Raw genomic sequence first — 26870 nt, forward strand, 5'->3', positions numbered from 1 at the left:
AGAAACTTATTTCGTGCCACTGAACCAACATACCGACTGGATGGAACTCCTCAAGTGACAATCCCCTCCAAGGTACTTAAGCTAGGACCTGAGAATAAGGAAGAATATGTTGTAGGACAGTTTCATAGGTGTTCTAGCCCGCCTGGAGGTCTTATTCATGCTGTGTTGAATAGGTTATGGGGTCGAGAATGTAGGATAACCTGCCGAAAGTTAGGGGATTCGTCGTTTTTGTTCCATATTCCTCATGAAAATACTCGTAAATGGGTTATCCAGCGAGGTGTGTGGCATGTTGATGATTGCCTCCTCTTTGTGTCTCCTTGGAATCCGGTAACCTCTTTCAAAATCCCAGAGATTTCTACGCTACCAGTGTGGGTCAACCTCAAGAATATCCCAGATTCATGTTTTTCTAGGTTAGGCATTAGTCACATAGCATCGGGTTTGGGAGAGCCAATGCTTACGCACAAGCCTCGCTTAGATCCAGCAAATATGGGAGAAGCAAAAATTTTAGTTGAAGTTGAGTTAGATAAGCCATTTCCGAAGCTAATTGCGCTTGATGACAAGCAAGGCAATATCTTTTTAGTGGAGGTGGAGTATTCTTGGATTCCAAGTGCTTGTGATAGATGTGGAGCACTTGGCCATAAAGAGAAAAGGTGTTTACTGCCTCCTAAGCCTCATGATTCTGCTACTGTTACTAAGGAACCTCAGGTTACCAACGAAGAGATTCCAGTGGTGAATATAGTTCATTTGGCACAGAATTCCTTCAGTACACTTGTCGAAAATTTGGAGCCATGTTCGGGCTCGCTCTCTACCCAACAAGAACTTGAGACTCCAGAAAAGTCTTTGATTACTACACCTTCTGAGGCTGCAGTTGTCACTCCTTTCACAGATTCGCATGAGGTACATTCTACTTCTTGCTCAGAGATTGATGTCACTATCCCTATGTTAGCAGCTGCAAATGTTGCTCCCTCTAATTCACCTATTATGGAAGCCATTCCATCACAATCTATCATTGTGGAAGACCCTAGCTTTTCTGCAAATGAGCAAAAAATTGACCCTACCACTCCTCCCACTCACAATCAACAACAATTCTATAGAGAATCGGAGATTCCGGTTACTTATGGAAAAGGAGCTGGTTTTGATGTGGTTGGAGAGTCTTCTGGTTATAACTTAACTAGAGGCGGAAGGGAAATAAAACCAACACAAAAGTTTCAAGATATGGAATGGACAAATGTTAGTGGAAGAGGTAAAAGAGGCCGTCGTGGCCGAGGGAACCACAATCACTAGTTAGTGTCTTTTTGTTTCTGTCCTTCTAAGATTCAAATGTGAATCTTCCTCTAGAGTTTCTCTAACTCTATGCTTGTTGCAAACTTTTCCAAACTTGTGAGTTAAACCTCATACTTGTATTTTCTTATGCATTTTAATTGAAAGCCCTTTTTCAAAAAAAAAAAGTTACCAACAAGGATTAGATTAATTTTGCATGATACCCGGAAAATAATAGAAAAAATTACATCTACACATACTTCTGTCTATTTACACTTACACATATTTTTAAATATAACTTGACAATATATATATATATTTTTTTAAAAATATATCAAAAATAAAATAATGAAATTTTATTGATTAATGAACCTAAAGATTCATTAATGAACTTAGAACATGAGGAGAGGTAGATAGGAGATTGTGGGATCAGATGACCCCACTCAGATTGGAGAAAAAAAATTAGTCAATTTTTTTCTTAAGTTATTACAATATTTAGTTAAAATATAGCATTTGACTCTACTAATTTATGTATAAGTTTTCATATGTCTCCATTAAATTTGTAAAAAAAAATATTTTTGTAATAATAATATATACATATTAAATTTTAATATTAAATTTACATATTAAAACTCCAGTTAAAAATAGTTCTGACTCTGCCACTGCCCTATGAGGTGAACCGAAGAATAACTCCACATAAAATATTTAATGAGGGAAAGTTAGGTTGTTGAGAGACACAAGACTCTCAATATGATTAGGGAAACAATAAGCAAATACCCATTGTTTGAGTTTATAACCACGCTTAAAATTGTCAACGTACCCAGTTCCTTCAAATCTGATCTTCCTCGTACATTTTTTCTTTGGATCATAACAAAAGACATACGCCTCTTTGTCACCACACCACATTGTTAATGGTATGAAAATAAATTCACCAGTGTCATCATTAATACCACTTAGAATATATTTCACTAATTCACCAGTGTCATCATCGATACCATTTAGAATGTAGTTCTCGTTTTGTTGTGATAGTATATTTATACTATAGTCACATGCTTCAATTGGATCTTCTGGGGGAAAAGGCACATGGAACTCTTTGTATGACCATTTTTCTTTGTCAACATCTTCAAGGATCCATAAAATTATAAAAGATGATTCTTGACAAATACGTGCCACTTTGCCCTCGTAATTTACCAGAGCATGCCTTGTTTTGTGACTAAAATGCGGGGGCATTTGGATTGGTTTAAACTCCTCAGACCTCACATCAAAACGCATTATGGTTTTTCTATCTAGACCTTCGCGATAAATATACAAAGGACATCCACGATCAACAAGAGTTCCATAATATTCATATCGTAAATACGCTTCATAAAAGATGAACCCGTTGATGTATTTTCCATTATTCGTCTTGTAATGCATAGGACTGTTTTTAATCAATCTCCATGATTCTTGAGCTCCTAATGTAAGAACTTGAGGTCTGGAATCAGAAGTATTTGACATACAAAGTAGCTTATATGTATCTCCAATAGGATCATATCCTAAATAGCTTCTTGTATGCCATGAATCTTTGGGTTTGGGTATGGTTACATGTTGTCTTATGGTAGGATTCCAGATCACAAAATAATTTAAATATTGGAAGGAGATCAAGCCAAGTATGGACTCAAAATCATTGATGAACCGGTCTTCTTTTGGGAGGGTGATATGGTCCATATGATGATGAGATAAAGACTTTTGCGCTAATGAGAAAAATAACCAGTTGTCCTCTTTTGTAAAACAGAGTTCAAGATACGGACGAGTTGATGACTGAGTGGCGAACGAATTAATGAAACTTGGATCTGTAGTGGTAGAGAACCATAACTTTGATACACATCGAAACCTTAGCAATGATTTCGCTGGAAGTCTCAGTAATATCTCCCTCATGAGATCATGAGGAATATCACACTCACCATCTCTTTCATAATTTTTCTTGTCCTCTTTATTTTTCATCACTCCTAGTTTTAAGCCCATACTTTAATTTCTCAATGATCTCTTTGTCCGTTTAAACCTCTTTATAATGACATTATACAATTATGTAAGTATACATAGAGATCTTTTCTATAAAATTTGATATTGACATAGTATAAATTAATGTACTAATCTAATTTAAAGAATGTATCAAATCTTTGTTTTCAAAATATGTTAATTATAGTTTTATTTCTTTATAGATTTAACTGTAACTAAATCTATAAGAAATCTTTTACTGGTGTTGTTATGAAAAGTATTTTATAGGTATATCATATATGTTAGATTTTCTGAACAGATTTTTTATAAGTTTTAGGGGTTAGTCTTTAATCTAAATTAGATTACAATTTATTTTTATTTTTTGATAATGTAAGCTAACTTTCCCATAAAAGTTTATAAGTATAATATTAAACTTTTTTATATAATTTTTAAGAATTACCTAGTCTATCTTAAGTATTTTTAATGATTATTTAATCAAAAGAAACTCTTTTTTTTTTCTCAAATAGTGCAAGTATCATCATTGCTTTTGGACAAACCTTCTTGTTGTGTGTGTGTGTGAAAGGAGAGTCATAGTGGATTAATACAACCCAATCCAGCCGACGACTCTAATGAGTTAAGCTCATAATGGGTCAATGGTGAAAGGCCAAGCATATTTATATAGCAAATTGGTTAAATGGTTGAAAACATATATCAATAAATCCGAAAAGATGAATTAGTCATATATCTGATCCAGAAACTGGAGTACAAATTAAAATTAACCCTCAGTTTTCTTTAAATATTACAAGTTTATGCCACTAGCTTAAACCATGTTTAACACTTAAATCAAACCATTTAAATCTAATTTAAATAACTAACCAAACCGTACGTAGTAGTTAACCCAAACAAACGTCAATTCAATAATATTACTAAAACCAGAATTAATTAAAAATATTAACTATTCATCACCTCTTCCTTTAAGGAATCCAAACTCTTATAAATTTGGAATCACACCAAAAATAGAATGGCATCTTATTATCGTACACTGCTCCACTATAAATTTTTAACCTTCGTACGGCAAACATAATCGTACACTGCTCCACTATAAATTTTTAACCTTCCTATGGCAAACATAAACCATATAATTATCATATATTCAGTCAATGAAAATTCAACAAATAATATATTATTAGTTCGTTATTTTTCGGATTACAAAGTGAGCATAAAAACTAAGAATTGTTTTTTTTTATCATTTGAATAGGATAACTCCAATTATTATAATATATCAATCATTTGGTCAATATCGACCAACAAACCTTTTCTATATCACAAGCATTTGGTCAATATCGACCAACAAACCTTCTCACGATACAATTTGTTTAAATATAATAATATATAATTAGTTATATGGTAAATATTAAAATATATATTTACTAATTATAAAAACAAATAATTATTTTGAATCAAAAATAAAAATAAACACCCGCACGGGTGTGCGGGTCGAAATCTAGTAATATATTAAACTCGCAATGGAATAGAACGGATCAAAGTATGTCGGGTGAGTCAATTTTTACCATAAGTATAAGGAGTAGGAGGCGTAGAATATGCTTTTCTGATTGTGTTTTAAAATCTTAAAATTAACTTTTGTTTATCAAGCAAGGGATACAAGCAATCCGACGATTTCATTCATCAGTCCAATAGAAAACTAAACCATTTCGACTCAATCCACACGACGAACCATAGATATTAAATTAACTTTTGTTTATTATAAATACTAAGCATGTCATGCCGCCGACTTTTATTTCTTTAGATAAATGTAAAACTATAGAAATTATAGTAACTTAGTTGGTGCTGGAGAAGGTTACGCGGAGGACGCCGTAAGTGATGTTGTAGGTGATGTCGTTGTTCTTGTACGCCTTGTACTTGAAGAGAATAGAGCCGTCGTACTCCCTCGCCGCAAACTTGAAACTCAAGCCAACCGCACCAGGTTGAACTTCCTTCGCGGTAAACCGAACTTTGTTGAGATGGATATCGAATGTGTCCAACTTCGTGCAACCGGGTATATCGATTTTCACCACAATCTTCCTCTCAGTGGCCGCCTTTATCGCATATGCTTTTCGGCTACCTTGTGTTACACAGGGATTGAAATCTAACAAACCAAAATGTAAATCAATTTAACATTTTGGAAAAAGAAAACAGAAAGAGATTTTGACAGCAGATCGAACTTACGCGCAGCAGGGTCATTTACGATATCATTTTCCTCCTCTAGATCAATCACAAAGTGATTTGGCTCTTCAGCGGAGCTGCTGGAAAATTCATTTTTTTCTAGACCAGATTTAGGGAAAAACATTGTGTTTTTGTTTGTTTAAGAAAAGATATTAGTGATATAGATCGATGAATATGAGTAATGCGTATATATATAGGATTTTGGTACATACAATTTAATGCTTTTTTTCCTTTTCATTTTGTTATTAAGATTTTGCTAATTCAGAAATTTTTATGATTAACATGGCAGGTACACTTGGTTTAATTTGATTGGTAGGTATATTTGGAATCATGTGGTTATTACGTTTGAGTTTAATTTGATTGGTTCAATGCTCAACAACATGTTATTTTATTTTCATGCAACGTTTTTGTTTAATGTATTTTTATTGGTTCGTGTACTCATATTTCCTTTTTGGTCTTTGCCTACGTACATGTTCAGAGTCTTCAGACCTTCTTCTCGATTTGGCTTTCCCTTTTCTTTTTTTTTTTGTGTGAGTGAGAGAGAGTTTAAGTATATATGAACATTTTAGTAATACCTACAAACATAAATTATGAATGTTTAACCAACTCTTCAAACCTTCTTCTTGATTTGGTTTTCCCTTTTCTTTTTTTGTGTGTGTGACAGAGAGTCTCAGTATAAATGAACATTTTAGTAATACCTACAACATAAATTAGAATGTGCTTTAACCAACTCTTCGAACCTTCTTCTCGATTTGGTTTCCCTTTTCTTTTTGTGTGTGTGTGACAGAGAGTCTCAGTATATATGAACATTTTAGTAATACCTACAACATAAATTAGAATGCGCTTTAACCAACTCTTCGAACCTTCTTCTCGATTTGGTTTTCCCTTTTCTTTTTGTGTGTGTGTGTGTGTGTGAGAGACTTTCAGTATGAACATTTTTAGTAATTCCTACAAACACAAGTTATGAATGCACTTTAACCAACTGTTTTCTTGCAACTCCAAGCCCTCAACAACCTGTCTTGGTTTTTGTAAGAATGAAGACTTGTAGTTGGTACTAGATATATAGTTCTACTATATATAAATGTACCCCGAAAACTCATTTTCACTCATCTCTCTATCATAGCATATAGCATCCTCAAAGAAAAAACAAAAGGAAAACTTCTCAAAATGAGTACTATCACGGTTGAAGTGCCGGATCATCTAGTATTGATTTGCAGGACAACCAACTGACGACGTGTAAGTTCTCATTTTCTCTTAGGACGAGCTATTGATTTTGACCCGACCGTTGCATCGTACACGCTGATCAACCAGCTTCACACATTTTACGCTTTTTATGAATACATCAAACCGTTTGTAAATTTCTTTTGATTCGAGTAAAAATGGAGAATACGTTTTCCTTAATGCGATCGTCTCACCAATCATGCATTTTCATTCACCCTCTTTTTCTTTTTTTTTTTTCCTTTTTTTTTTCCAAACTAAGAGAACGAGAAGATCATCACATGTCCTCTGAGTTTTCGCGTTTTCGATCCATAAAAGTTGAAGGGCTCATCATGAAAATAAATAAAAGTTGAACAGTAAACGACTTGTCCTCTGAGTTATAGTATTTTAGATCCATTAACATATTATATACATCAAAAGGCTCATCATGAAAAGACATAAAAGTTGAAGCTAAGTTGCATGTAATTCATACGTATACAGTAAACGACTTGTAACGTTTATAATATAAATAATTATGGCAGGTGAGAATCCCTTCGTCAAAAGCGGGTGTAAAGGGATGATAGAGATTATGAAGGGAAATGGGATTATGCTTCGGATTGACCTCCCGGGGAGCAGGCTTAGGATTGATCTCCCTGGGAATGATTTGGAATTCACCAAAGAAGGGGGAAGGCTAATGCTCACTGCCACCGAAGATAACGACGTGGACTTCACCCCCCGCACATATCGTATCGAGGTTGTCTACGACCCGGCCCATAAAAAAGTTAACGTTATCGGCGGCGGCAGCACCAACGGTGTGATGTGGATCCATTTTAACATATAAAGTTTGATTAAATTCTATGTTCGATGATATCATCTATTTACAAATAAAAAAAGAGAGTGTGAAAATAGTTTGCTTAATTACTTTGTGCCAAGGATGAGCCTTGTGAATTCAGTGTAGTTTGGATTCATGCAGTTGATTTCCTCTCGAGTTGGTGTTCCAAGAACCTATAAACACACAATAAGAAATAGTAACTGCATGTAATCAATGGATTTAACATGATTACCAAAAAAAAACTTTATTATTATTGTTATTATTTTCTTTAGTGTTCTAAATTATGAGAACATATTCTCATGGGATGAGTGAGAGAACATCATTACCTGATATGTATAGAGTTTGACGTATATCATGGGCATCCTCTGGTTAGCCCGACTGTAATGCTTTGAGACGCGATAGACAGTCTCAGGAAAGTATTCAAGGACCAAATTGAGATACAACTCATCTTTCTTGGTCGTTGAGAAAAAGCAATGCTTGAGGGACACAACATTAGAGCAATTACAACAGTTTCTGTTGTTTCTAAAGACTCTGCCTGTGTACAAGTAACAAGACCCATGAAACAAAGTTAACGAACTTTGAGTCTTTGCACCAATCTCTCCGCTCAGTAAAATCAACTATTAAATGTATGTAATCAAAACACCACCTGAAAAACGATTCCAAATGAACCTTGTCCAACGATGCGGTCTTCCATGTAACTTAATTATGGTCTGAAAAACAAAAAACCTATCAGAGATTTTAATTTTAAATAAAAAAAATTAGACACTACCGCAACTGCAAGTTCTTTAATTTTAAATGATCTTTCTCTCAAGTTTCTAATAAACAGTGTTTTAGGCTGACCATTTTTACCACCAATTAATGAATAAAGGTACAATTTAAACACTTAACTAACAAATATATTTACAATTAACTTTGAACAATATAAATAGTTACATATTTTTATTTTTTGTTCTAAGTTAATGTAAAAATTTATATATTTACAATTCAATTACTAGTTTATCATTTTCATTAATAGTGAATATATAATAGAATTGAAAATGTACATTATAATATGTCATAATAAAAATTAAAACATGTCATCATTTTCTCTTCTCATAGTAAAAATGAGCATGAGGCATAACCAAAATGGGATTTTCCTTAATTTATATTTGAAGGTCTGCGACTTCCGAGTCCACGGCGTTTCCCTATCGTACTCAGAAGCTCCTACGTTTTCGCCGACGCGTGATTCGCCGGTAAAAATTGCTAACGAATTGAGATCTTTCTGAGAGTGAGATCGTGTTTTATTGTTGTTAACGGTAAATTGCTCGAAGCTCGAAATGTAGATCTATGCCGTATTCCTCTGTTGAATCGTTCCGCTTTGATCTTATTTCAGCAGTCTGTGAAGTTGACAAGTAGACTTACTCCGATAGATTCTTAATCTGATGTTTTTTTCCGGTGTGAGTTAGGCTTTATTCACTTGAATTCATCGAGATCTGTGTGAAATTTCGAGGATCTATTGTTAGGTTGATGAGCTAGAACTCAGTCTCAGTCTAGGCTTAGTGTGAATGTATTACTACGAAGATTCAGTATCCTCTAAGCTGTGTGTGTGAAGAAATTAGAGAATGTGTTTGTGCAAAGTAGATTATTAATCTTCCATTGATTAATAACTATTCTTAGGTGACTTATTTCTACTTTTTTCACGCAGGTAACTTCACATATGGCCAGTAATACGTTAAAAGATTTGAATACTCTTTCCTTTAACTGAGAAGATGAGTGAATGTAAACCAATTTTAGCCAAGCCTTGTGTTGGCAAAATGAATGGACCATTACCAAGCTCTGTTGCTTTGCCTCCTAGCGTTGGAGAATCAGAGAAGCCCGAGGCAGAGAAAGCTGCTACCGTGGAAGTTGAATACATTGAGTCCGAGAACTTGGATAACGTAGACGATGCTGATGCAGTTCTCAAGGTATTTTTTTTTTTCCTGTTTGTTGCTTATGTGTTATGGTTTCATCAAATCTCATTTTTCATTAGTATAACCCATAGGTTATTATAACTGTGATATGAAGCTGTTTACTGGTGTATCTATGTATTTAGAGATTGGAAGTATGATTTTTTTTTTTTTTTTATGCAAGACGAATCAGTTTGATTGATCTCATTTTTTTTTCTTTCAGTCGGTTCTAGCTGGTCTGGACTCAAAGGATTGGGTATCTGTCTGTGATGCTCTTAATAACGTTCGTCGCCTTTCGATATTCCACAAGGAAGCAATGCTGCATCTGCTGTAAGCCTTTTTCTCTTTATTATCTCTTAGAGTAGATTGTAAAATGGAAGTTTCATGATGATATCCCATTTCACAGCGAGAAAGTGATCCCACTCGTCGTGAAATCACTGAAAAATCCAAGAAGTGCGGTGTGTAAAACGGCGTGCATGACGTCTGCAGACATCTTCAGTGCATACAACGACCATATAACAGATCTGTTGGATTCTCTGGTAGCTCTTTATTCATTCTCTTTATTGTGTTCGTTGATTGGATTTTACTTGTTGTTCTTACAAACGTTTCATACTCTCTCAGCTTACTCAACTCCTCCTCAAGTCTTCGCAAGATAAAAGGTTTGTCTGCGAGGCAGCAGAGAAGGCTTTAACATCAATGACCAAATACGTTTCCCCAACTTTGCTGTTACCAAAGCTGCAACCCTGTCTCAAGAACAGGAATCCTCGGATCCGTGCAAAAGCATCGTTATGCTTTTCCCGAAGTGTACCTCGACTGGTAATACAAGCTCCTTTCCAGATATATCTCTAAGGCATCACGTGTTATGTAACAATTCAAACAACTCATTGGATTATGCTATACATGTTCCAGGGCGTGGAAGGTATTAAAAAGTATGGAATCGACAAATTAGTTCAAGCAGCTGCGTCTCAGCTTAGTGATCAGCTCCCTGAATCTCGGGAGGCTGCGCGGACTGTCCTACTAGAGCTTCAGACCGTGTACGAAAAATCTCATCCTCTCATCAAACCAGAGACATCGTCATCATCATCGCCAGAGGAAGAGCAAATCTCAGAGGCAGAGCCAATTACATGGGAAATCTTCTGCCAGTCAAAGCTGTCCGCTCTAAGCGCACAAGCCGTTCTTCGTGTCACCAATGTTGTGGCAATGCCTGCTAGGGAGGGGATGGTTACTACAGGTTCATCTTCTACATCATAGTTATAAGCCTTCTCTACTACATTTTCATTTTTTTTAAAAGTTTGCTACGGATCATACGGTTACATGGGATTCTCCGGCCATGATCAACCAAATTGGCAAATTATGGACCGGTAAAGAGAGTGAAAATCGGTTATTAAAAATCTTTATTATTTTTCTGGTTGCGAGTCTTCTTTTGTCTCGAGTCTTCATCAGTGTTTTGCATCTATTTTTTTTTTTTTTTCTTTTCTTATGTGTATATATTCATACCAATGTTTGGTTAGATAGTCCGAGTATTTTGTTTTAATGCAATTTGGTCGTACCCTGTGACGATTCAAGTCTGATTCTTCGCAACATTATTGTTTTTTACTTTTTGTATATATGCATCTTCCTTGTCGGAGTTTTTTCCCTAGATTAAGCCTTGACTAATTGTATTAGATAGTTTAGCTAAGTCAATCCACCTTAGTCATTTACAAGCTTCCAACCCGAGTTTGGATCCACCCACCCAACACCGGAAGTTGACTTTTATTAGAAATAAGAACAATATAGAGTCAAAATACATAGCTTTCACCTCTACCAAGGAGGGTGAAACAATAAGGGCAACATTCTCTAATAATTCAGCTCTGCGAGAGCTCGCGGCTTCGATTAGCTGCAGCAACAACAGCATTCATAAGTGTTGCACGGAAAGAACCCTTCTCTAGTTCATGAACTCCGGCTATAGTAGTTCCGCCTGGTGAAGTAACATCATCTTTCAACACACCTGGATGCTTCCCTGTCTTGCTCACCATGGTTGCAGCTCCAAGAACCTGCCAGAGACCAACACCTCAGTTATTCAATACCACACAAACAAGAAAAGAAAATGAATAAAGAAGCTGTATGGGTCTGTTCACTGACCGTTTGTGAAGCTAAGCCAAGTGCGAGTTCTCGGGGTAAACCAGCAGCTACTCCCCCATCAGCTAAAGCTTCAATGGCTAAGAATATGTATGCTGGTCCACTTCCACTGTATGGTGTGCATGGTTAGTTGATTAGTGGGCGACTTGAACAACTTAAGCATTGAGAAACCGTTACGTACCTGAGACCAGTAACAGCATCAAACATTTTCTCATCGGCTTTAAACATCTTCCCCACCGAGCCAAACAACTTAGCAACAAGTGCTCCATCTTCTTCACTTGCCGCTGTTCCGAGGCTCATTACTGTTTTACACAAAGACATAATTTTCAGCAACCGTATGCATATCATAATTTCAAAGAGAAAAGCAACCACACGCAATTTCAGAAGAAGAAGAAAAAAAACACAAATAGGGACTCTTAGAGAAACGACCTGAAGCTCCCTCACCAACTGCTGCTGGTGTGTTAGGCATCACCCTTATGAACCGATCTTGGCCAGACCATTCCTAGCATGAAAGGAAAAAAAAAAGAAGAAGAGATCTTTCAGCGTTTCAACCAAAAACGGAAGTCTAGAAACTAACACTGCAACGCCATTGATAGTGATAATAACCATTTGTTTCTATACAAAAGAATGCAAACCTGTAGATCTTTCAGCGTAATTCCAGCTGCAACTGAAACCAGAAGCTTATCCTTCGTGAGCTTAGACCTTAACTCCGTGATGGCCTTCTTAACTGCAATACAACAGGCACAGCTTTAAATCAGTACAAAGATATTCCCCAACTGTAATTCATAGATCATAGATCTTAAACAGCTTTCTTTTAATTCGGTCGTGATTCGACAGAGAGGTAGACAAACATACCAACTTGAGGTTTCACAGAGAAAATCACAACATCGCTTTCTTCAACGACCTGTCCATTATTGAAGATGGTCAGTTTAACACGGCGACAACGTACCACTAACGTTCATGATAGTTGTATAGACAAAGTTAAAGAGAGAGATCGGCTTACTTCTTCATTACTGGAGAAGACATTGACGCCAAAGGATTGGAAGACTTCATGGCGATCGGGATTCGAGTGAACGGCGGTTGAGATATGATGCGGAGGAAGCACACCAGAGGCGACGATACCTCTGGCTATGCTCTCCGCCATCTTTCCAGCTCCGATGAACCCAACCGTCAAGTACTCCATCGGTATCTGATGTTTCTCCATCGGAAAGTAACGGATTTGGGTTGCCACTGGTTTCAAGTTAAAAGTGACAAAGTGTTGAAGCGTGCACGTGCACATCACGTGGCCCATTCGCTTACCAAGGCCCAATAAAACACAAAAGATACAAACTTATAAGAAACGGCCCGCTTTAAAAATTATACAATCGTGTCGTTCATGCAAAGAACAGTAGAACATCATGGCGTATTTTTTCTGTCTAAACCAACCGAGAAAACGACACGAACACCTTAAATCAGAGTCTTGTACACAAGCAGAGCTGGGAATTTTGGTCATTACCCGCGGGTCCCGCCCCGTCTGATCCGCCGCGGGGCGGGTAAGGGTCGATCGATTTACAAATTTCAGCATGCGGATGCGGGTGAGGGTTGAGTCGATTTTTAGCGGGGCGGGTGCGGGTCAACCAAATTTGAGTCGCGGATACGCGCCGATCCGCAAAATAAAAAAAAATATTATTTTTTTTCTAAATTTTTTTAAAATAATTAAAAATAAAAATAAAAATATGTAAAAAATATATAAATTAATGAAAATTATATAATTTAAATTATAAATATATAATTTTTATTATAAAAAGTAATTAATTGATGATAAAAATAATTATTTATTAAATTTAATATTATCTGCGGGCCCCGCGGGTTACCCGCAATCTTAGCGGGGCGGGTGCGGGTTTACGATTTTTCTTTCGCGGGTTATGCGGGTCGGAGTTTTGAGTTTAAAAAATAGAGTCGATCCGCGGGTTGGCGGGTCGTGCGGGGCGGGTTGACCCGCGAACCCAGCCCTGTACATAGAGCTGGGAATTTGGGTCATTACCCGTGGGTCCCGCCCCGTTTGATCCGCCGCGGGGCGGGTGCGGATCGATCGATTTACAAATTTCAGCATGCGGGTGCGGGTGCGGGTTGAGTCAATTTTTAGCGGGGCGGGTGCGGGTCAACCAAATTTGAGTCGCGGGTACCCGCCGACCCGCAAAATAAAAAAAAATATTATTTTTTTTCTAAATTTTTTTAAAATACATAAAAATAAAAATAAAAATATGTAAAAAATATATAAATTAATGAAAATTATATAATTTAAATTATAAATGTATAATTTTTATTATAAAAAGTAATTAATTGATAATAAAAATAATTTTTTATTAAATTTAATATTATCTGCGGGCCCCGCGGGTTACCCGCAATCTTAGCGGGGCGGGTGCGGGTTTACGATTTTTCTTTCGCGGGTTATGCGGGTCGGAATTTTGAGTTTAAAAAACAGAGTCGATCCGCGGGTTGGCGGGTCATGCGGGGCGGATTGACCCGCGAACCCAGCCCTATTTTTGACACCAAGCAAAAGGGTTACAATTCTTCATTATTTTCTTTTCTCTTTGATTTTCTTTTGAGTATGAGAATATACACAAAATTAGATTCGTCAGGTTTATGATAGAGTGACGCAAATCAGAAGATTTTTGCAGTTGTATCCTGGGACTCATTAGGTTATCGAATCGTCGCATTACGGAACGTATTTTGAGTTAAGGAAAGAGATAATATCTTGACTCTGCAGTTATATCATTTTTTTTAATCTTTGGTATAATCTTATCATATTCTTTACAATAATCAGCTTAGTTTATATAATATGTTAGTTTATATAATATGGTTCTAACGGTTTGGATTAGTTCACTGTTTAGCTATACACATATACAGACTACAGTAGTATGCTAAGAAAAGGCCTAATATAGAATAAGTAATCACGTACACTACTAATACTGTTTTTTCAATGTATGAAATCTATGAAAACGTCAAAATTTCATTTCCGGCATTATTTTTTCTAATCAAATACAGTATTGCTGAATAACATATGAGTTATTAGAAATTTTTTATTCCATCTTTTATTTGAATTATTGAATTAAATAACGAGCTAGTTAATAGTATCCTCCATGAGGTTTGACAAGAATTAACTTCTAGAAAGAAAGAAAAAATGTGTATACGACAAAATTTTGCGTAACGCCTTGATGCAATGCAACAAGTTTCGTCTCTATTTTCCTAAGACGCTCAGTTTAGGAGAAGGACACATGGCCAAACACGACTAACGAGGACGGCTTGTTTACAAAATTTAGTCTGTAACGCTTATCCTTCTCCTGAATCCATGAACCATGCATTAAATATAGTATCACATACTGACATACGCCTCATATATAAATAACACTTGCAAACACACATGTATTTGTTTTGTAACGTAAAATGTTTTTTCTTGTTGTTTAGCTTAGAGCATTTACAGTAGATAATAAAATGATAAAATTTATATTAAAGTAAGCACGGAATCATAAAATTGAATCTATTGTAGGATGATATTACTAGGTAAGAGTTGTATTAGTTTCCGAGTGAAATGATATCAACTATAAGAGGCAAATTTGAATAAGTGGAGATTTCTTGTTCTTCAGTTTGTTCCTTAATTTATTATTTTAGCAGGGTTTCTAGAGTAAAATTTATCACGCTATGGACTTTTATTACCAGAGAAACTGATACGAAACACGTGTCCAAAAAGCTGTAAATGAATGAAAGAAAACGTTTGCCTGGTACAGTCTTAACTCTTTAATATTACTCCCATATTTATCACTTAATGTGTTAACACTGTTTTTTAAAAGTGCATATATTAATAAATCATTTAGGATCTGAATGGTTTACGAACCACACCGCCGTTAACCAGTAACAAAAATCTCTAAATATGCATACATATTTATATGTTTTTATGACTATTAGAACCACAGCGCAATTGTTCCGCAATTTATATGTTACCACTGGAACTCTTAGTAAAGTTTGGGTGACTGTATCAAGAGTATCTCCGATCTAAAACTTTATTTTTCGTATTTCTATAATGAAGTTGTGTTTATTCATATTTTATTATATTTTGGAGTAAAAAATAGGGCGATGAACAAAAAACAAAACTGTTACTTCATTTATGGAGTAAATCCATGCTTATTCAATTATGAAATAAAAAATAGAATGAAATTAATTATTTCTTACTTAAATTATATTTTAAAGTAAATTACGAAGTTGAGGTGGAACACATCATTAAAACATATATCAATTTAGGTGCCACATTTTCAATGTTTCATTTTTTATTTGCAAACATGTAAATTTCTATGTTCATTTTCTTGAGTTCATAGCTTCAAGCCTTCACTTCATATGTTTTTACTTTTCACTAAACAAAGGCAGTTCAGATCTAGTCTACAATGAATTGATTTTTTTTCCTACAATGATTATTTTCTGTGTGCTGTTTTATTACCTGTCTAACCGCTGATTCCATCGAAAGAATGCTCTGATGTCCTCTTTTTTTATCAGCAAAATAACTAAAGAAACATCCATATGGAATGTTACAATGAAAAATTACTTTCTGAAGTTCAAGTCATAAAACAATAACTAGCTACATGCATGTTGGAACCATAAAAACAATGACATTCAAGTTAAAAAAAAATGTTTTCTACGACTATACTAATATTTACTTTCTTGAACCATAAGTCAAAAACGTAATAACTATTTTTGGAAACAGAATCAAGTAAAAGTCAGTCGGCCCTATAAATAGACTTGTAAAAATCAACGTAAAGAAAACAAAAACTATGGCAGTTTCATCACCTCATCACGTGGTTCTCTGCCCTTACATGTCAAAGGGCCACACCATCCCTCTCCTCCAATTCGCCCGTCTCCTCCTCCTCCGTCACCGCCGTGTCATCTCCCCCTGTGACCAAAGCAAAGAACCAACCATTTCCATCACCGTCTTCACCACACCACAAAACCACCCCTTCATCTCAAACTTCCTCTCCGACGTCTCATCATCCACCAAAATAATCTCCCTCCCTTTCCCGGAAAACATCGCCGGTATCCCTCCCGGCGTCGAGACCACCGACAAGCTCCCTTCCATGTCGCTCTTCGTGCCCTTCACGCGCGCAACAAAGTCTCTCCAGACTCTCTTCGAAGAAACACTCAAGAATCTTCCACACGTTTCTTTCATCGTCGCCGATGGGTTCCTCTGGTGGACGCTGGACTCCGCCGCTAAGCTCGGTATCCCGAGCCTCGCGTTCTACGGCATGAACAACTACGCGTCAGCTCTCTTCTCCTCCGTATACGTACACCAACTCTTTACTAAACAGGAAATTATTAAATCCGAAACCGAACCGGTTACTGTACCGGATTTCCCATGGATATCGGTTAAGAAGTGTGAGTTCTCACCTATTTTTACCCACCCGGATAGATCGGGTCCAGAGTTTGAGCTATTCATGGACCAGATAGTGTCCACGGGGAAAAGCCGTGGAGTCATAGTTAACAGTTTTTACGAGCTCGAATCAACGTTCGTTGACTTCCGGCTCCGTGATAGCGATGGCCCCAAACCGTGGTATATTGGACCTTTGTGTTTGGTGAATCCAGATAAACCGGAAAGTGATAAACCGAGTTGGATTCATTGGTTGGACCGGAAACAAGAGGACAAATGTCCGGTTTTATATTTGGCGTTTGGAACGCAGACGGAGATTTCAAAAGAGCAGCTCAAGGAAATAGCATTAGGGTTAGAAGATTCCAAGGTACGTATGTATAACCGTCGATGCCAAAATATGAATAACTAATGGTTACAAAAAGTATTATATCATGTTCTAATAATAATTTACTAGTAGATGCTAAAAAAATAATATTTACAAGTATATTGTACTCCCTCTGTTCCTGAAAGTAAGATTTTCTAGAGTATACACGCTTATTAAGAATTTAATAAATGTTTATAATTTAATTTATTTTTTACTTGATTATACACTTTCCAATAACTTTCCACCAATGAAATTTAATCAATTCAAATATTCTCAATTAATGTTCCTCAAAAGTATAAAAAAAATATTTTAACAATATAGAAAATCTATCTTTGTGGAACAGGAAAAAATCTAAAACATTTTACTTTCAGGAACAATTTAATATTTCTGAATGCGAAAAACATACTAGTGGTTGACATTAACTGTCACCGTTGTATTCATTAATGCATGTATGGACAGAACATGCATTATTTTGTTAATTTACGTGGCCTTTGATTGATTAATGCAAAGGTTAACTTCTTGTGGGTCACGAGAGTGGACGTGGAGGAATTGACTGGAGAATTAGGGTTCGAAAAGAGAGTGAAAGATCATGGGATGATTGTGAGAGATTGGGTGGATCAATGGGAGATATTGTCACATGAAAGTGTCAAAGGGTTTTTGAGTCATTGCGGATGGAACTCGGCGCAAGAGAGTATTTGCACTGGAGTTCCGTTGCTGGCTTGGCCAATGATGGCTGAACAGCCACTCAATGCGAAGTTGGTAGTGGAAGAGCTAAAGGTTGGTGTAAGGATCGAAACGGTAGATGGAAGTGTGGAAGGGCTAGTGACAAGAGAAGAACTTAGTCGAAAGGTATACATATCAAATTGTTTTCAATGAATTTAATATTAGATTATGGCACTAATTATACTTGTCTTTAACTATTTCATTTTTTATTTGTACCATTTTAGGTTAAAGAGTTAATGGATGGAGATATGGGGAAGACTGTGAGGAAGAATGTGAAAGAATATGCAGAAATGGCGAAAGAAGCTTTGGCTCAAGGGACTGGTTCGTCTTGGAAGAATTTAAATTCACTCCTTGAAAAACTGTGTGTGAGTAGAGAGACTAATGATGTTAATAAATTGTCAAGCGATAACTAGAGAGATTTAGCAGCGCTAGACAACCAAACCTGATTGTACCATGGTGCTCATTACTCATTAATTAGAACGTAATTTGGTTTGGTATGGGACTTGTTCATAGTAATAACGTTATGATCTTTTTCAATTCACAGTAATGACACTACAAAGCGGTGGGGTTTATGAGCCTTGTCAGTTGTCACAGTAATAACGTTATGATCTATTTCAATTCACAGAAATATCAGGAGAGATTGAGAAAGCCTTTTTTGCTAATAAGCTAAAACATGTAGCGATTTACGTTCCATAATGCCGGTCCAACATTTTCAAAATTTTCTTGATGCCCCAAACTCACTTAAAATTTCATATCCTTGTTATTCATGCAAATTTTTTTAATAATACCTCCTTATATACAACTAAAATTATCGGTTAAAATCATGATGTCCTAAACATTCGGTTCATTTGCCAATGCTCCAGACCGGCCATGAGTTCCACCATTCATCCAAAAGATGGAGATGTTGCCATGGAAGGTCTTAATTATGTCTCAGCCGTGATTGACACTAACTATACAGCCCCAGAATACGTTGTCCCTTCCTACCATAAAGTTGTTAATGTTGATATTGATGTTCAACAAAATCCCACAATGTCCACTCTACTCTTAACCAGCTGAGGTGTATGTGTGGGCTTTTACTTCAGATGGCCCAACTACTTAACACGCTTCGACCCATTTAGTGGAGTCGTGTCGTTTTGAGGCCCAGCTTTGGAATTTCTCGAGGGTGTTTATGTCTTTGGACATGCGGGTGGATAATGTGAGCATAGAGAAACAGAGTAACCTTATCGAGTGAAGAAGATTGGGTTAGTAGTAGTAAGCAAAAATGGCGTCGATTGCAGCATCTCCTAGCTTTCACTCGCTTTCAACATTCAAAAGCCCTAACCTTTCTTCGACCCATCTTCTTCCTCTATCGAAAAACCTCACCTTTCGAACCAGACCCATCGGGAACAGCAGAGTTTGCAGCTTTTCTGCGTTTACGAAACAGAGCCGCCTTGGGTTGATGAAGCTTTCGTGCCTTGGAGAAGGAGGAGGAGAAGACGGCGTTGCAATTGCAGATGAAGAGCAACAACAACAACAACAGCAAGAGACTGTCTCTGTTCCTGTCTCTCCTTCAGACATGCTCACCATGTTCTTTCAGGTACATTGTTATATAAGAGCTTAGAAACGAATATTAATGCACAGCCGTATTTAAATTGCCTTGAGGATCATGCTAAGTACTACACTCTTGCAATTTCAAGTGTGGCCTCATATTGAGTCTGACCATTGTTGGCTTTTTTTGGGGGTTGATTCCGAAGGCTGATGGAACTTTGAACGAAGCAGCTATTCCTAATGTCACAAAGGCCTTACAGGTAAAATGCTTTGCAAGAAGATCTCTCACTGAACTAGCGAATCTGTTCAGAGCTAGAGGAGAATCTTTGTTGAATGCATCTGTTTCTCTTCTGTTTCTTGGCTTATATAAAACCATTTTGGTTACTTGTTTAGATTCACTCCAATCTCTGTGTTCACTTTACTCTTGATGTCTTCTAGCTCTTCCTTAACTCCAAGTTTAGATTTTAATAGCACTGAATAAAGGCAAATATCAAATCGTGTTTGTTCTCTCAGGACATAGATGGAGTTTCCAACTTAAAAGTTCAAGTTTCTGAAGGTGTTGCCGTTGTTGAGGTATGTCCACATCCAACATTCTCTTGATACATTGCCTTTACATGCCTAAGCAGTAAGCACACACAAGGATAGACTTTGAATATGTATGGCAATGGCATAGATGTATGCTGAGTATGGGGTTTTGTTTTAGATATTAGTAGTGGTTAACCACGGGATTAGTCTTCAGGGCCGCATAAGAAAGTTGGATCGGGCCTGAACCTTGAAAAGCTGAGGGCTTTTTATAGGAATAGTTATGTTATGGCTGCATGAAAATCAGAACATCTCTGTGTTTAATGTTTGGATTAGACTATGGAATCTGACTTGTGTTATGTTATATGTGTGTGTATTTGAAGCTTTCAAAGCAAACAACGGTTCAAGCAACAGGAGTGGCGTCAAGCTTGGTGGAGACTATACAAGGAGCTGGCTTTAAGTTACAAACTTTGAATCTGAGCTTTGAAGACGAAGACGAGGTTCTTGTCTAATAATTGAATCATGTTTCTCCTGCTCCATTTTGTGATTAAAGCAAACACATTAATGTTCAATGTTAGGATCACTTTCTTTAATTCATTTGTTCCTCGCAAGAAGACAACGTAGTAGATTAGAAAAAGTGGGAATTTAATATTTTCGTTTGCTTAAAAGAAGAAATATAAAAACAAGAAAATATAATAATTCATATGTCAGAATGGGTTCCCACAAAGCATGGAGGTTTAGAATTTTATAGACTTTTGGGTTCCATGCTTTAAACAATGCATGTGGTTGTGTGTCAGTGTGTACATAGTAAAATATATAGTGAATTACAGCTCAAACATTGTTGTACTTGCATCTCTCGTAATGATACATTTCTGTATCTTTTTCTATTAGTTGTACATTGCATTTTATAGTTTATGATGTCGTAAAATCTATTTTATCACATACAATAACAGTTTTAAAAGGTATGATTAAGAAGAAGAAAGCATTCATTCCTGAAATTATTTTTGTAATCACGCACGACCCTATAATGATAAAATCTTTACGCGTGTCGACTTCGCTATAATTAACTGTTACCTTGTTTCCGATTTATTAGAAAAAAGTTAATCGAAACAATGTAAATGACCCATGTGCTCTGGTCCATCTTTGATTTGATAACACTTCAGATTTTTATAAGGACATGTAAAAGCATACTATAACGTAGATATTTGAAATCACTTTGCTGCATGTTAGCAAAGCTAGATAAAACGACAAGGGGTTTTTCACTGGTGCAATAATATAAGCGACACAGCTTTATGGGCAAATTGAATGCTATTTACTGTTTATCCTAAAAACAAGTTTATTAATGTCAAATTGCCTTCCACTGGTTTCTTGGGGTACGCAAACATATCCCAATATTTTCACCATAGTTCATAGAGTTAATAAAATTAATTATTTGTATTGGTAAAAGTACTCCAAGTTGCTACACGAATAAAAAGGAAAGTTCACCTATTACTCCTTCCGTTTTTTTATATAATTCGTTTTAAAATTTTACACATAAATTAAAAAAACATTAATTTTTTATATTTTCTAAACAAAAATATTATTAATTATTTATCTAACTACAAATTAACCAATAATAAAATAGAAAGTATATTATCATTGGTCATATAATATTAAATATTAATAAATTTTACATAGAAAATCAAAAATGTTATATAATTCAAAACATATTTTTTTATTTAAAACGATTTATATTAAAAAACTGACGAGTATGATAAATTATCCTTTTCATGTACTATTTATTATCTATACAACCCATTTTGGGAATCTGATATGTTGTTCCTCGGGGTCTGAGAAATTATGATGCAGTGAAAGTTCAAAGCTGGCATCCATATACAATAACTACTCTGGGCCTAGCACTTGGTATGGATTAAAATTATTTCTTTGTATTTTATGGATAATAACAGGAATTAATATTATTTTAATGAAAGAACTTCTATTTATAGCACAAAAGGCCATTGCTCTTCAACATGAGACTTCATCACTTCCTCACCTCACACAGAATGGCTCTCTCGCTTCTTTTAGTCTTCACCTTTCTTCAAGTCTTTACCAATGTAAGTTATTAGTAATTTTAATGTTTTCAATTCTATTTAGTGTGTGAAAGACTAGAAATAGACCTCAAATAGTATCTATTTACCCGCATTATGTGTTTGTACATTTCAACTAACTATATATTTTGATTAATCACCGAGCAGGTTGTTTCTGCTGCTTCAAAAGAGGAGTCCAATGCATTAGTATGTTTCTAAATTTCTTATTTCCGCTCTAACTATTTAAATGTGTATACTCTAAGCATTGGTTAGGCTAATATACTATTTATTACATAATAAAGGTAAAACTGCTTTTCTAAAAAAAAAGGTTTTTAAACTTGGTATTCCAATGCAATTGACAGGTTTCTTTACCTACGTCACCGACGTCCCCGGCAATCAAACCACCGTCTCCGTCATACAAGCCACCATCATTTCCTACTACTCCGATTAAACCACCGACCATTACACCACCAGTCAAACCCCCAACCACTCCGGTTCCACCCACATCACCACCTACGTACAAACCTCCAACTGTTAAACCACCTACAACAACACCAGTTAAACCACCACCGGTTCAACCACCTTACAAACCCCCAACTCCACCGGTTAAGCCACCAACGTTATCACCAGTCAAACCACCACCTGCCTACAAACCCCCTACACCAACGGTTAAACCACCAACAACACCATCGGTTCAACCACCTATGTACAAACCCCCAACGCCACCTGTTAAGCCACCCACGATACCACCAGTCAAACCACCTACAGCGCCGGTTAAACCAACCCCAATACCTCCATATAAGGCACCACCGGTCAAACCAACCCCACCACCGCCAGCTAAACCACCAGTCAACCCAATCCCATCACCTCCGGTCAATGCACCACCTGTTAAGCCACCGTCCAAACCTCCGACACCGCCTCCCGTTAGACCTCGGATTAGTAAGTTAAGCTAATAATATATTTTTTTGTAATAGTGTAATGATAATTGATTAAAAAATGTAACAATGGACTACTTTTTTGGACGGTATAGATTGCGTGTCTTTATGTGGGACTCGATGTGGCCAACACTCAAGGAAGAACGTATGTATGAGAGCGTGCGTCACGTGCTGCTACCGCTGCAAGTGCGTTCCTCCTGGCACGTACGGTAATAAGGAGAAGTGTGGAGCTTGTTACGTCAACATGAAGACACGTGGTGGCAGACCCAAGTGTCCTTAAACCTTTTTATTAACGATGGTTATTAATGTGAAAAGGGTATCACTAAATCAATGATGTTTGAGAAAAAATGGTGTTTTCATATAAGTTCGCAATGCGTTTTATTTTTGTCCTTTATTTGTTTTAGTAATATTATTGATACTATCAGAAGATGCAGAACATATGAGTGTTGAACTTTATTTGGGTATAACTAAAAGATGGAAAATTTGCCCCTATAATCACAAAAAACAATACAAATTCACTATCTAACAAAATTGACACCCTCTCTTCCTTTCTCTTCCTATATCTCTCTATCCTCTTTCTACAAAACAAATTTTTTTTTTGGTTATTTCAAGCCTTTAAAAGATTAGCCGGGAAGTTCTTGAAGATGAAAGATACATGGCTTATCAAATGATTAAATGGTCCAATACCTTCTAAAATAGAACCGGTGGCACGTCTTATGGGTATCTATTGTCTACGTAAGTGACGAGAGTCGACAATACTAAACAAATCATCAACCAGTATTGATACTGTCATGCTACTGTATTAAAATGCAAATGTGATTATAGTATATACACTTGTTTCAACGTCAACGAGAAGATATCGCCCCTCGTAATCGTGTGTGCTGAACGAATCTTGGCTTCTTTGTGATTTTTCGCGGAAAAGAGAAAAAGAGGAATAATTAACTCTATTTATCTGCTTCTATCTTATTGTTAATCATTAGTCTACTTTCGATGATGCATCCCTTCCCTTTATAACTTTCCTCTCTACAGAACATTTCTAGCTCAAGCCATGGATTCCTCTTCACTGTAAGTATTTAACTGTATTACAATCACTCCTTTTCTCTTTCTTTTAGCTACTCAGTTGCTCAGCGCTTGCGTTCAATATTGTTAATAGTTTTTTCTTGGACATTTGATTAAATTTCAAGGATTTTTTTAGAAAATGTTTGGAGCTTGGGGAGCTTGTGTTGAACTCCGGTCTCTTACACAAATCATGGAATAGGATCTCTGAGGTATACGAATCAACCCATCAAAATCAAGATTCAGGTCTACAAATCAAGATTTACCAAGAAGCCATACACACAGTCGTGGTTTTCGTCGCGCCATCGATCCGCAAAAACACCCCATTGAACTCTGCTTCCACTCTTCTTTCCGGGCCACAAGACCAGAATCCCTTTCATTTTCTATGTTCGGAGAAGATCTCCTCGTTCTCCATTCACACACCTACTAATCAGCTTTTTAACTCTGCATACAAGAATGATCTCATTCAGCTCAAATCAGAGGTAGTATTCAGTTCTACTATACTCTCTTGAGTATCTGTTTACAAGTCAACAACTTAATATGAAACATCATACCAAAAAAAAACTTAATATGAAACAGTTTCCAAAGTAAAGACTAATTCAAATTCTTGAAAGCAAGGCTATGTTCAAACATATATTCCCTCTCTTCCATATTACATGGTATTTTACCTAAATGCACATTAAAAATCCACTTTTCTTTACAAAAATATCACTAAAAATGTAATTTTAAATTAATTCATTTATTTATAAGTAAACAAAATAAAATATAATTGATTGTACATGTTTTGACAAGTTTAAAATTGCTTATATATGTTAAAACATTTTATTTTGTGGAACAAAAAAAAATTCCTAAAACATCATTCATATTCATATCCTAAAATATAATTAAGTCATACTTGTTGTTTCGCAGTTGCTCGGTTTGCTCAAGTCCAAGAAACATGTCATCATAACCGGAACTGCGATAGGAGGATCGGTCGCATCTCTCTTTACGCTATGGCTTCTAGAGACAGTCGAGCCAAAACTAAAACGTCCCTTGTGCATCACGTTTGGCTCGCCTTTAATCGGAGACGCTTCTCTACAACAAATCCTCGAGAACTCCTTGAGGAGTTCATGTTTCCTTCACGTGGCTGATGCTACACAAACTCCCATAACGCAAGGTTTCAAGCCTTTTGGAACGTTCTTGATTTGTTTCGACTCCGAATATATTTGCATCGATGATCCTGATGCCGTCACGGAGTTGCTAGGGAGTACTGCTTATACGGATATACTAAGCTGGAGAGACTACGGACGAGTTCTTGATCGTCTAACTCAACAGGAGGCGGGGGATTCAAAACTTATGATCGATGAAGACGTTATAAGTCGCATGGCAGAACGTGCTGAGAAGACGAAGCAGCGTTTTGATCAGCTTAAGAAGCTAAACGAGATTAAAATATCAATGATATTTTTAGAGTGGTACAAAAAGAAGAGCAAGATGGAAAAAACAGGTTACTACGATCGGTTCAAGACACACGTGGCGTGTCCTGTTTCACCGTTCGATATGGATATAGAGAAGCGCAAAAGAGAGCTAAACGATTACTGGATATCATTGGTTGAAGAAGTGGAGAAGAAGCCTCAGAGTAGAAAAGCGCTTCTCAAGACTCGGTCTCTCTACTCCGGGAACAATTACAAACGTATGGTCGAGCCGTTAGACATTGCTGAGTGTTACCTAAGTGGTCGGACAGGGTACAGAGCCTCGGGAAGGGCGCGACACTATGATGTGCTTGAGAAATGGTTTAAGGCTGAAGGGCTAGAACCGGCTAGATGTGAGAAGAGAGATTTGAGTGATCTTTTGACGTTTGATTCTTGTTTCTGGTCTGAAGTTGAGGAAGCTATGCTTGTAATAAATACTATGAAAACAAAAGTGGTGGGGAGAGATGTGTTGATGGAGAAACTCGTGAGGTTTGAGGAGTACGTGTGGGATATGATCAGAAAACGTGAGGTTTCGCCGGAGATTTTTTTGGAGGGAAGCAGTTTCATGAAGTGGTGGAGAGAGTACAAGGAGATCAGAGGCTTTAGTTCTTCACGTTCAGACTTCACTGAGTTTATGAACAATAGGATGTACGAGAGTTATGGTCAAGCCTGCTGATGAAGAATTGTTTATTTTAAAACCGCTATTACCAACTGCTGTTTTCGGACCAACATATATTTCAGATCTTTCTTGTTCAAGAAGAAACAAAAGTTATGGTCAATATGGAAAAGTGTGGATCTTGTTCAACATTAAAACACGTGGTGACCAGGCCCGGCCTAGTATATATTGATGCCTAAAGCCTCGTGGAGGCGAACCTTGCAATCTAAACACATGGAAATAGGCGCACAACCGCCTACACAAATTTTGGCAATTTGAATGCCTTTAAATTTTGACCCAAAAAAAAAAAAAAAAAGAATGCCTTTAAATTTTTATTTTAATTTGACGCCTAAAATTCTAACTTTACCAGTTTTAGTTTTAGATCATGGCCGGCAATGGTGGCAGACCCAAGTGTACTTAAACCTTTTTATAAACGATGGTTAATGTGAAAGGATATCACTACATCAATGATGATGTTAGAGGAAAAATGGTGTTTTCGTATAAGTTTGCAATGCGTTTTATTTTTTTCTTTTATTTTGTTTACCAATATGACTTTTTTTTTTTGTCAGCTGTCTATCTTAACTAGATCAAGTTGTGGCAGACGAGCTGATTCTCCGAGAAGCATTTTCGTAGTCTCTGTTTCTTGCTTC

The 26870-nt window shown here is 36.5% G+C and overlaps 5 protein-coding genes, 1 non-coding gene and 1 pseudogene across 6 annotated transcripts; 5 read left to right on the plus strand and 2 right to left on the minus strand.

The window, feature by feature from the left end:
- Positions 1 to 1600: 1600 nt before the first annotated feature.
- LOC106418266 lies at positions 1601 to 5605 on the minus strand. The gene is made up of 2 exons (XR_007321093.1): positions 5464 to 5605; positions 1601 to 5383 (listed from the first exon to the last, which is right to left on the minus strand). It is a non-coding gene; the product is annotated as a putative F-box protein At4g21240 (transcript).
- Positions 5606 to 9185: 3580 nt separating this feature from the next.
- LOC106418623 lies at positions 9186 to 10853 on the plus strand (annotated as a pseudogene).
- Positions 10854 to 11150: 297 nt separating this feature from the next.
- LOC106417090 (pyrroline-5-carboxylate reductase-like) lies at positions 11151 to 12838 on the minus strand. Its single transcript, XM_013857949.3, has 7 exons — positions 12536 to 12838; positions 12388 to 12436; positions 12168 to 12259; positions 11962 to 12034; positions 11714 to 11834; positions 11536 to 11641; positions 11151 to 11447 (listed from the first exon to the last, which is right to left on the minus strand). The coding sequence occupies exons 1-7, from the start codon at positions 12821 to 12823 to the stop codon at positions 11259 to 11261; spliced, it is 918 nt and encodes a 305-aa protein (XP_013713403.3). The 5' UTR covers positions 12824 to 12838; the 3' UTR covers positions 11151 to 11258.
- A 3469-nt stretch (positions 12839 to 16307) lies between these two features.
- On the plus strand, positions 16308 to 18508 carry LOC111204293 (UDP-glycosyltransferase 90A1). Its single transcript, XM_022698655.2, has 3 exons — positions 16308 to 17291; positions 17799 to 18137; positions 18236 to 18508. The coding sequence occupies exons 1-3, from the start codon at positions 16335 to 16337 to the stop codon at positions 18422 to 18424; spliced, it is 1485 nt and encodes a 494-aa protein (XP_022554376.1). The 5' UTR covers positions 16308 to 16334; the 3' UTR covers positions 18425 to 18508.
- A 668-nt stretch (positions 18509 to 19176) lies between these two features.
- LOC111204294 lies at positions 19177 to 20671 on the plus strand. Its single transcript, XM_022698656.2, has 4 exons — positions 19177 to 19587; positions 19745 to 19798; positions 20052 to 20111; positions 20444 to 20671. Exons 1-4 carry the CDS (start codon positions 19273 to 19275, stop codon positions 20570 to 20572), a joined length of 558 nt encoding a protein of 185 aa, XP_022554377.1. The 5' UTR covers positions 19177 to 19272; the 3' UTR covers positions 20573 to 20671.
- A 1431-nt stretch (positions 20672 to 22102) lies between these two features.
- On the plus strand, positions 22103 to 23341 carry LOC111204295 (gibberellin-regulated protein 14). Its single transcript, XM_048752914.1, has 3 exons — positions 22103 to 22153; positions 22489 to 23065; positions 23157 to 23341. Exons 1-3 carry the CDS (start codon positions 22103 to 22105, stop codon positions 23339 to 23341), a joined length of 813 nt encoding a protein of 270 aa, XP_048608871.1.
- A 372-nt stretch (positions 23342 to 23713) lies between these two features.
- On the plus strand, positions 23714 to 26346 carry LOC111204296 (senescence-associated carboxylesterase 101). Its single transcript, XM_022698659.2, has 3 exons — positions 23714 to 24126; positions 24257 to 24599; positions 25027 to 26346. The coding sequence occupies exons 1-3, from the start codon at positions 24110 to 24112 to the stop codon at positions 26239 to 26241; spliced, it is 1575 nt and encodes a 524-aa protein (XP_022554380.1). The 5' UTR covers positions 23714 to 24109; the 3' UTR covers positions 26242 to 26346.
- The last annotated feature ends 524 nt before the right edge of the window (positions 26347 to 26870 follow it).

This window comes from Brassica napus, chromosome C3 (genome assembly GCF_020379485.1).
Source record: "Brassica napus cultivar Da-Ae chromosome C3, Da-Ae, whole genome shotgun sequence".
Classification (NCBI taxonomy): domain Eukaryota; kingdom Viridiplantae; phylum Streptophyta; class Magnoliopsida; order Brassicales; family Brassicaceae; genus Brassica; species Brassica napus.